The sequence below is a fragment of the Silene latifolia genome, chromosome 3 (genome assembly GCF_048544455.1).
Source record: "Silene latifolia isolate original U9 population chromosome 3, ASM4854445v1, whole genome shotgun sequence".
Classification (NCBI taxonomy): Eukaryota; Viridiplantae; Streptophyta; class Magnoliopsida; order Caryophyllales; family Caryophyllaceae; genus Silene; species Silene latifolia.
Genome location: NC_133528.1, coordinates 66,055,854 through 66,067,529, shown reverse-complemented (window position 1 = coordinate 66,067,529; position 11,676 = coordinate 66,055,854). Strand labels below are relative to the sequence as shown.

Here is an 11,676-nt window from a genome sequence, read left to right as displayed (position 1 = left end):
ATACTCGATCGAGTATAGGGAACTCGATCGAGTACACACCCACTCGATCGAGTGTTCCCCAACTCGATCGAGGATCCTCTCTTGTCAGCTCTTTTTTTCGTGTAGTCTTCTTCACTTCTCTTCCTTTATTCCTCTATAATTCCATGTCATGCTTCGTGTATTCTTACATGCCAACTCCACGGTGCTCCATTTCATTCTTTTGCTCCACATATGCCTCATTCCTGCATTAAACACCAAATAGTGGGACTGTGGGAGTATCGATATTCTAATGTAAATGGCATATAAATAATGTAATTTAGCGCGAACACCATCACAAAAGCAACTAAGAAGAGGCACAAATATGTATATAATTATGACTCATTAATTTCGTTCCATCTAAGACGATGTAAATTTTAAGTGTGAGGATAAAATATCTACCTTGTTTATATTTGTGTATATTTACTTGTTAATTTGAGAAAATTGCAAAAAATGCCTAAAAATTGAACATTTTTAAAAATTTCTAAAATATTGCATTGTTCATGTTGTACTTATTGCTTGGTCCTAACCATTTTGATAGGTAATGCACGCAATGCATCGGAGAATATGCTTGGTAAAATTCTTCCAATCATTTATCCTTTATCCTTCCTTTTCTTTTTGTATATATTAGCATGGAGGAGGACGGGATATTTGATGTGGGTGTTCCCTTTGGGAACAGTTTTTGATATGCGTGTGTTGTTGATGTGCTGTTAGGACTAGATATTGTGTGCATTTAGAGTAGTTATGTATATATGTGTTCTCTCTTGCATTAACGTAGCTTGTCCATATGTTTAGTTGCATTTCATACACGTTGCATTTTGTTTGTAAATGGCTGTATAGAGGGTCTAAATGTGTGTGTGTGTTTGTGTGTGTGTGTGTGTGTGTGGGGGGGGGGGTCTATGTCGCCAATGATGATAATTGTTTCGCCTGTGTCATTCCTCTCTTGATAGCTTGCATCTTTTGATAACACAATTATGGGTCCATTTTGTACCATCATTTTGCGTCCTTTCCCTTTACTATTTGCGCTATTTTACGAGCTTTTATCAGCTATTTGGCTACGTTTTCTCTACTTTGCTACTTTGGGTATGTTGTTTACTATTTTGCAGGAATTGTCGCTTTTAGCGCATTTTCTAGCTATATTATGACATACGGGGATGCGTTAGAGCTTTTGCATGGAACGGACTACTGGAAGATAGTTTGAAGCGGGTTTGGATTGGCTTGGATCCGTATTCGGAGGAATTTAGAGAGCTTCCAAGAGTTTTACGTGTCGTAACGATCTTTGTTATTAGAAGAAAGGGACTTGTTCGTTCCCAATAGGAACTAAATTGTCCCTTCACAGGGGTGATTCGTTCCGAAGCCGGAACTAAGTGTCCCGTGTTTTATTTTGAACGTGTGATTTGTCAATACAACGCTCTTAGTTCTTTATTTTAAACGTGGGACTCCTCTATCAGGATTTTATCATTCATTATTCATTATTCCAAACCCTAAACACATAGTTATTTATCTCGACATCTTTTCTAGTACTAAGAACAATTTGTATTCAAGATTTATTGCAATTTCCATTCACTCATTCGGTAACTAATCTTTCTTATTTATTTTTATTGCAAATTCATTATTTATTTTTATTCATCTCTTTGTTCATGCTTTATTTTAATTCCTTGTCTTTAATTATGAATTCATCGTTTATTATCGTTTCTAGTTCCAATTTAATTATGAGTGGCTAATTTCTTTTTTAGGATGTAGGGGAATTTACGGGTTAATTAGGATTTACTTATGAAATTAATTAGATCGACGATTTATGCTTTGCCTAAATTACATGTTACAATTTATCAATTGGTTTGTTAAAGTACACAACTTATTAATTGAACACAGGAGATCGAAGCCTAAGATCGAAAGCCTGGTTAATGATTAGACTTATATGTAATCGGTAGGATTTAGCTAATAAGACGTGAAATCCCTTTAGTATAAGCCTAAGACCGATAATCGATCCGAAACGACTTATCTAATGTCTAATTGCATTATATTGTTCATTTGATTAATCTGCTAAATACTTCATATGAACCTCATCGTGAACCCGAAATCCTAGTCTTTTCTCTATTATTGTTATTCACTTTCATTCTCTCAATCACTTAGTTTTGGAAATTAAAATCAAAGAAAGCCCAGAAATCGGATAATTTAGACCAGTTTAGTAATTAGTAGTAACTTCCGTCTCCTTGTGTTCGACCCGACTACATTAGCTTAGCTTAACTTGTTGGGTTATTATCTTTGATTTGGTGATACGACTTTAACCGATCAAATTTTTGCGCCGTTGCCGGGGAGACGACTTTGTTTTATTACTTTTTACTGTTTGCTTGTCTAGATTTTTCCACCTTTATCTCAGGGAACATCAGTTCCTTGAGACCGTTCTCATCATTTCCCCTAGTTTTTATTTATGCCCGGGTGTTCTAGGTCTGAGCTCATGCTTTTCAATCCTGAACCTGAGAAAACACTTCGTGCTAGACGGAACTTTTTCAAGGAAATCAGTCAAGCAGAAGACTTGAGTACGCTTGACAGCATTTACGAGGAATTTATTGCTACAAATTAGTCTTTTGAAGAAGGCATTTCATCAACTTTGTTCACTACTAGTACTTCTACCATCAAGTTGCCTAAACTTTCGAGTCACTCTGAGCCTACTACAGAAACGATTCCTAAGGGGTTCAAGTTGCAAACTACTGATAATGGTACCTTCGAGATTCATCCCTCTTACATAAATTTTGTGGAGCGAAATCAGTTCGGTGGTGCTGCCATAGAAGATCCGGGTAAACACATGAGTCTTTTCACGGACGACTGCTCTACTATTCCTTTGATTGTCGGAGTCACGCAGAAAAAGATAAAGGAAATGTTTTTTCCTTTTTATTTACGAGATAGCGCAAGGGAGTGGATTACTGATTTAGATCGAGAAGCAGCGGGGATTACATATTAGAATTCTTTAGCTCTAGCATTCTATAAGAAGTATTATCTTCACAAGTATTATCTTCACGCTTTAAATTGTAATGATGTTTGACCTAGAGATAGAGAGAGTGCCGTGTTCTCTAGGTTTTGAGAAAATCTGAGATTTCTTGATCAATGACAACGAAATCGAGTTAATCAAAGCAAATTAAACATCATAAAACAAAGTCTACTACAGCTATTACTATACGTGAATTGAATAAAAAAGTTATGGGTGGTCCAGATATGGATGAAGGACATAAAACAAAAAGTGTACATGAGATAATAGGTATCCCTACAATGCCCTCGGATGAAGTTATCGTGGAGGATATAGAAGAAGAGTCCGAATCTGAAAATGAAGCAGATGGTGCTTGGCATCAGCGTCATGGCAAGAAGATTTTGCAACTTATTGAGGATGATCCAGCAGATCTTCTCCATCTTTCAAAGGATGATGTGCAAGAAGAGGTGGCATATTGGGAGAATACAGTTTATGGCTTTATTGCAGGTGCCAATCCTCCTTGGCAGGTGCTTGTAGGGTTCCTGCAAAGAACATGGAATAAGTATACATTAGACAAGGTTTCCATTGTCCCAAATGGAATTTTTCTTGCAAGGTTTCATACAGAGAAGATGAAACAAAAGGTACTAAACAGTGGTTATTTCTTATTTGACAATAAACCCTTGATCATAAAACCTTGGCTTCCTGATATAGAATTGACCAAGGAAGAGGATAAAAGCTTACCAATTTGGGTGAGATTACATGATCTGCCTCTGAAATTTTGGGGCAAAAGCTTGCCTAAAATTGCAAATTTAATAGGCAAATATATCAAAAGTGACACCCCTACTGAATTGAAAACTAGACTGGGATTTGCTAGGCTTATGGTTAACGTGCAAATGGGTCAATCATTTCCTACCACTATCAAATTTGTTGATGAGAAAAAGCAAATGATTTCAATTCAGGTTGAGTATGAATGGAAACCCTCTATATGTGCTAAATGTAACCATATTGGGCATGATAAGGAAACTTGTAGGAAAGGACATAAACCAGTGAGCAAACCTGTGAAGAAGGAATGTAGACTAGTGCAGAAGAACACATCTACTGCTAATTTATTGCATCGTGCACCAGGAGTAAAACAAATAGATCAGATTGCTGATATAGAAAGAACTCCTGAGACACGCCCTAATGATGTAAGTAATGGAACATTGACTCCTGTTAGACCTACTAGACAGGGGAACAATAATGGCTGTAGAATATTACAGGCTTCCCCAACTTACATGGAGGTACTAAGTGGAGCTAAATCCCTCAGGGCAGGCATTGACATAACTGGTAATGATATTATATTCCAACACCTGATTCATGATGAATATAGGTTTTTGGAACATCGGGGGGATGAATAAAGAAGAGAAGCAAAGACTTGTAAATAATTTTCTTCATGTTAATAATGTAGGCCTCTTTGGTTAACTAGAAACAAAAATAAAATCTAAATTTTTGAATAAAGCCTTGAATACTATTTTCAAGGATTGGTGTCTGACTACTAATAATGCATATCATCAAGGGGGGAGAGTGTAGGTCCTTTGGAAGCCACATCTTTTTGATGTTATGTTTCTTGAATATGATGCATAATATATTCATATGCAAGTGAAGGATAATTCAAATCAGATGCTTTTTTACTTCACTGTGGTGTATGTTTTTAATGGTATAATGACAGAGCGAGTCATTGGTCTAATCTCCAAAGAATAGCTGGTCAGCAACAAGGACCTTGGGCTATTGGAGGAGATTTCAATTGTGTTCTCCAGAGTAGTGAGAGGATTGGGGGTACTGTTAATACTGCAGCTTCAGAACCCTTCCAGCAATGTATAGATGGGTGTTAAGTAATTGATATTCAAGCCACATGAGCTTTTTTCACATGGAATAACAAACAACCTACTCAAACTAGGGTTTATAGCAAAGTGGACAGGTTTTTGGTTAATCAAGAGTGGATTGTTCAATTTTCAGATTACTATGCTAATTTTATGCCCGAAGGACACTTTGACCCTACCCCATGCTTAGTTGGTAAACTTCATACAGGATCCCCTACTAATAAACCTTTCAAATATTTCAATATGTAGAGTGATACTCCAGGGTTTCAGGATACTATACAGGCTGTTTGGTCTCAACATATTCAAGGAACAAAAATGTATAGGCTGGTTAGGAAAATGAAATTGTCGAAGCGTGAGCTTAAAAAATTGAATAGAGCTCACTTTTATGATATTGAGAACTCTGCTAATCTTGTTATGGCTAAACTTTTACATATTCAGAAACTGTTGGTGCAGCAACCAGGAAATGAGGAGCTAATAGAGCAGGAAGTTGAAGTCAGCCATCAATCTAGAATGTTTCAAGATGCAAAAAATTAAATTTATCAGACAAAAAGTGATGGCCCACTGGCTCACAGAAGGTGATATGAACTCAACTTATTTTCATGGATTAATAAGGACGAGGAGGAATAAAAACTTTATTCAACAAATTAAGGATCATATAAATAAGTTGTGCACTGACAAAGAAGGGATTCAGATGGCTTTCTTGGACTATTATCATATGCTCCTGGGTTCTAGTAATCCTACCACAAAGGTAATCCATTGTTAGGAAAGGTCCCACCTGCTTTGACATCCACACTCAGATACTTTTAGCACCTGTCACTCCTACTGAAATCAAGGACATCCTTTTCCAGATTCCTAATGATAAGGCCTCTGGCCCTGATGGGTACTCAAGAAAATTTTTTAAAGATACTTGGGAGACTATTGGTGATGAGGTAATTGATGTTGTTATAGATTTTTTTTAAATCAGGTAACATGCTAAAACAACTGAACACTACTCTTATCACTTTAATCCCCAAGACTGATAGGCCTGCTACTGTATTGCAATACAGGCCAATTGCTTGCTGCAATGTTGTTTATAAGTGTATTTCTAAAGTGTTGTGTACTAGACTGGCAGCCATTTTGCCTGAACTGATATCTCCCAATCAAGGAGGCTTTATTAAAGGAAGAAGCATCTTAAACAACATTTTGATTTGTCAGGATATTATCAATCTATATAAGAGGCAAGCAGTGTCTCCTAGATGTCTGATCAAAATGGATTTGCAGAAATCTATAATACCATTGAGTGGGATTTTCTGGCACAAACGCTTACTACTCTCAAATTTCCTATTCAATTCAAAGATTGGATAATGCAATGCGTTACCTCAGCTACTTACTCTCTCAACCTCAATGGAGATATTTTGTGTTCTTTAAAGGACAAAGAGGCTTGAGGCAAGGGGATCCCATATCCTTTCTTTTATTCACTATTTGCATGGTGTACTTAACTAGATTGATGCCATATACCACAGACAATACAGGGTTCAAATATCATCATTTATGCAAACCCTTAAAATTGACCCATTTGATGTTTGCAGATGACTTATTACTATTTTGCAAGGGTGATGTCCAATCCATGATGATTTTGATCAGAACTTTTGCTACCTTCTCTAAATCATCTGGACTGAATATGAGTAAGGGCAAGTCCAATGTTTATTTTAATGGGGTTGCAAGTGAGGTCAAGGCAGATATTATGCAGATTTTAGGTCTGGTTGAGGGTATTTTACCTTTCAGGTATCTTGGGGTGCCAATTAAAACAACAAGATTGAGTGCCCAGGATTGTAAATCTCTTATTGATAAACTGGTGGGCAGAATAAGGGGCCTTGGGGTTAGGAAGCTTTCATACGCACGGAGATTAATCCTTATCACGTCAGTACTTAAGACTCTTCACAACTACTGGGCTCAGATGTTCATTCTTCCCATGTGGGTAATTACTCGTATTTAGTCTATTTGTAGGAACTCCCTTTATGATAGAGGGGTTGATTTCAGAAAGTCCCCTCTAGTCTCATGGTGGAAAGTGTGTAAGCCTAAACAAGAAGGAGGGCTTGGGCTTAAAAATGATGTCTTATGGAATAAAGCTGCAGTTGCGAAACTTGTTTGGTGGATTTACTTCAAACTTAATCATCTTTGGGTACGGTGGATTAACCACACATAGCTAAGAGGACAACACTGGCAACTATATTTCCCCACCAGCTCTACTAGTTGGTACTGGCGGAAAATTTGCCAGATTAAAACTCTCTTTGAAGGAGCATATCAACAATATGTATGGTCTAATTAAATAGGGAAAAAATACTCTATTGCAAAAGGTTATGAATGGCTAAGGGAGAAAGGATATATAGTATAATGGAATGGCTGCTGACAGGGCAGTCGTATAACTATCAAAAATAACCAACTGGCTCTAACTAATATAGCTAGGGAAGTCGGGTCGATCTCCACAGGGAGATGGGAAAATGTCAACTTTGTCTAAGTTCGTCATGATAACCAAATTGGAGGGTTTTAATTGGGTTGTTCTAAACTAATGAGAAGGATAAAGAAGAAAAAGCAAGAGTAAGGATTAAGCAAATAAAGAAAGCAGCTAAGACAGACGGTTCAACATGATCATTCGGTCAAGTAATCTAGGTCTCAGGTCAATGCAAGTATGGTCTAAGGGATAGTGAATATCTCCTTCCGGTCTCAATTCACCCTAAAGCACAAATAGCTTAGCTTCCGCCCTCACTACAGTGCCCTAATGTTCGCTACGAGTCTCACTCTTTCCGATCTTCCGGTCCAGGTCAAGGTTTACTATAATTTAAATGCCTAATTGCGTCGACTCAATTAGACAGATACAAATAAGTGCAGCGATTAACAACAAGGACTACACAAGCATTAACCTAATAATTCAATCACTCTCCCTTCATAATCATGGATTCCCTAGTCTTAGCAAAAGGGAATTAGCTACACATTACTATCGAATCAACAATAATAATATATAGATAACAAGAATTAAACATGATAATAATAAAAACAGAAGAATCAAATAAAACAATAATGAAAGCAATGAGAGAAAGATAAAAACAAAATGATAATTGCGATTAAGGAATAAAAAGGAGAAATAATACCAATTACAAATCCGAATCCGAGTAGAAAGGAGTAGAAGAAAAGTAAAGTGAAGAAGCAGTAGAAAAAGATAAATTAGAAGTGAATGAGGAAGAGTTACGCAGTCTACTCTATTTAGTAACATACGAAAATCTCCCCCTTAAACCTAATCCAAAGCTTAATTACAAAAGCCCATACGATATTAGGAGGAAAAACTCTATTACAAGCCAAACCACTCGATCGAGTGGAAATAATTCACTCGATCGAGCAACTAAGTGACAAACCCTTCGATCGAGTGGAAATAAACCACTCGATCGAGTAACTCCTTGTATTGCCTTCTCGATCGAGTACTATAACTACTCGATCGTGTAATCTTCTTTATATAAAGCATTCAATCGACTGGAAAAGTAGTCGATCGAGCTATTTCGGCACGATTAGGCACTAAGACACCTTCCGAAACCAGCTCACGCGACTTCAAAATGACAGATTCCAAGCTCCAATTCCTTGTTCTCCATAAATGTATGCAATTGGGACGAGTTAAGGCTTGATTTATCTTCTTTTCGGTCCATACCTGCAATTTACAGAAAACGAACCAAAGTAGACTAATCGGGGGTATTTGTAGCTAGATGCCACGCAAATAGTATAGAAATGCGTGTAAAAATGAGGTAAAAACCTTATATAAAATACACGCATCAAATCTCCCCAAACCAAACCTTTGCTTGTCCCCAAGCAAACTATGAATGCAACTAAGACTAAACAGTGGAACGGGACCAACGTATCAACTACAAATCACCCACCAAAACCAGTTTAATGTAACAACTAACAAAGTGGCAAAAGATAAGTGCAAACGAATTAAATCAATGTTTCAAACTTACTGAACCGTCGACCTTGCAAGACTCAAAAGTATCGGACTCTCACGGGTCGCTCATCACTCAAATTTAGGCACGAGGTGAGTATATATGTGAAAGATAGAAAGAAGTAAAGACACTCACCTAACTCGACCTATAAGAACATGCATGCAGTTAATCATGAATAAAGTCTCTACAACCGTACATATGCATTCCAACCATACTAATGACCAAGACACATGTCGAGGACTTACATTTGGGTAAGTGAGGTAATGGGTAAGAAGGGGCTAAGATGAATTTAGATATGTGGAGTTAATAGCCAGGCTAGCAACAACGAATCCAAATATTGAACTGCATCCCAACTTCGTACCCAATATAACAAAACAAAACGGTGCAAATTCAATGCACTCAACTCACAATATACCATAAACTTGTCAACTACCCATAAAATATAAATAAAACATAGGAATGAAAATCATCATACAATTTCTCGTTTTCTTGCACGTGATTTTTTTTTTCTTTTTTTTTTCTTTTCATTTTCATTCATCATTTTTTCTTTCATTCCCTTCGATTCTTCCACCAGCTTCTGAAATAAGATAAATATGACCAAACTGCAGCAAAGCATTCCAAACATCTACTCATAACTAGCTCGGCTAGGGTAGGAAAAATTATAGAATGTAGCTAATAGGACAAAAAGGCAATTTGGCTATGTGGGGCTCATGGGTAGAATGAAATAAAAGGGAACTGCCTCTCCTAACATGTGTCACCATCCACAGACCGAATGCATACAGGTATTAAGAAGACTAGACTCATGTTTATGCAAATTGATGTTACATGCCTTACAGAGAGTACTACTCATATCCTAAATGAAACCGGTCATGAATGTCACCAGTTTATAAAGCTCTAACCTCATAATTTAATGTAGCTTGCCAATATATGAGTCAAGTCTATTCGTTCAGATAAGAGAGAAATAAAAACTCGTAGATCATGCACATTATCATGCCAACTAAATGTCAAGAAAATGCAGGGCTAAGGTAGGGATTCCATGTAGCGTCAAAGTTCAAACGTTCCGACTCAAGTTAAACGTGAAGTTTTTGAAATTTTATGTGAATTTTGAATTAAAAACGACAATGCATGCGAAAATAAATAAACGTGCAAGCAAAAATGCAAGAAAACATGCAGACACAGATATGGATGCATACCTCCCCAAACCAAACCGTACAATGCCCTCATTGTACCAAAAATAGAGAAATAAATGCAAACTGAGGAGAAAAGGATAACTGGAGTCATAATACTTACAAAATGTCGTGAAGAGGGACCTCCCCAAACCGACCATGAACATAGGAGGTCAAAAGGAGTCTAGCAGTAGCTCAACAGACGGAAAGTAGCAGCTGGAAGACGAAACAACTCGATCGAGTGGCTTGGAATAGCTCGATCGAGTGAATTGGTGTCAAAAAGGGCTCGATCGAGCAAAATTATTACTCGATCGAATGAACGTGGGATTGCAGTTGGTCGATCGAGTATATATGTTACTCGATCGAGTGATTCTCAACTTAAAAGTGCTCGATCGAGTAGAAAAACTACTCGATCGAGTGAATACACCTGCAAAACACGAGTAAAGAGCAAGGAAAATACATAGGGTGCATAAAACAACGTTTAAAGTTCAACAAAAATACAGCAAGACAGTCCGGGTTGCCTCCCGGAGAGCGCAGGTTTAAGAGGTCCCGCACGACCTTTCTGGCATCAATTAACTGGCGCGTCAAGCTCGTCGAAGTACAGGACTTCAACACGATTGTCTGCTTCATTTGCCTCATGATAATGCTTCACATACTGCCCATTCACCTTGAACCGATTTCCCTCGGGGCTTTCTAGCTCAACGGATCCAAATTTAGTAACAGTTGTCACCGTATAAGGACCACTCCACCTGGACTTCAGCTTGCCAGGAAATAATCGCAGTCGGGCATTAAACAGCAACACCTTTTGCCCAACATGGAATTCCCGAGGTAGAATTCTTTTGTCATGCCATCTCTTCGTCTTTTCCTTGTAAATGCGTGAGCTATCATAGGCATTAAGCCTAAATTCTTCAAACTCATCTAGCTGTAAAAGACTATTCTGACCACACAACTTAGGATCAAAGTTAAGCTCACGAATTGCCCACCAAGCCTTACATTCCAACTCAACAGGTAAATGACATGATTTCCCATAAACTAACCTATAAGGTGATGCACCAATTGGTGTCTTAAAGGCTGTTCTGTAGGCCCATAATGTGTCTTCTAATTTAAAACTCTAGTCCTTCCGTGATTTAGAAACTACCTTAGACAAGATCTCTTTCAGCTCGCGATTAGAGACCTCTACGTGACCACTAGTTTGGGGATGATACCCCAAACCACGCCGGTGTTGAACACCAACCTTAGACAGAATGGAAGTTAGTTTCTTTTCTTTAAAGTGCATTCTCCCGTCACTAATGACGACCCTAGGGACACCAAATCGGGTAAATATGACCTTTTTAAACACTTTTATCACGGTCTTGGCATCACAATGAGGTGAGGCAATTGCCTCAACCCACTTCGACACATAATCTACAGCTACTAAAATGTACCTGTTACCTTTACTAGACGGGAATGGTCCTTGGAAATCAATGCCCAAGACATCGAAAACCTCAACCTCTAAGATACCATTTTGTGGCATCTCATGTCTCTTTGAAATGTTCCCTGATCGTTTGCATGCATCACAAGCTGAAACAAAAGACTTAGCATCAACAAACAAAGAAGACCAGTAAAAACCAGACTGAAGTACATTAGCCACGGTGCGCGATGGACCGTGGTGACCACCATAAGAAGAGGAGTGACAGCCTTCCAGGACTACTTTGGTCTCCCACTGCGCA

General features: G+C 37.9%; 1 protein-coding gene across 1 annotated transcript; it reads left to right on the top strand.

Annotated features, from left to right (window-relative positions):
* Nucleotides 1–5,392: 5,392 nt before the first annotated feature.
* LOC141649167 (uncharacterized) lies at nt 5,393–6,814 on the top strand. Its single transcript, XM_074457863.1, has 4 exons — nt 5,393–5,587; nt 5,673–5,768; nt 5,854–6,076; nt 6,408–6,814. Exons 1-4 carry the CDS (start codon nt 5,393–5,395, stop codon nt 6,812–6,814), a joined length of 921 nt encoding a protein of 306 aa, XP_074313964.1.
* The last annotated feature ends 4,862 nt before the right edge of the window (nt 6,815–11,676 follow it).

What these genes read in the sequence shown, in the direction of transcription:
- LOC141649167 (XM_074457863.1), top strand. Translation starts at nt 5,393, where the DNA reads ATGGCCCACTGGCTCACAGAAGGTGATATGAACTCAACTTATTTTCAT. An exon ending in CTAGTAATCCTACCACAAAG is followed by an intron (nt 5,588 to 5,672) that starts GTAATCCATTGT and finishes ACTGAAATCAAG; the next exon opens with GACATCCTTTTCCAGATTCC. An exon ending in GCAAGCAGTGTCTCCTAGAT is followed by an intron (nt 6,077 to 6,407) that starts GTCTGATCAAAA and finishes TGATGTTTGCAG; the next exon opens with ATGACTTATTACTATTTTGC.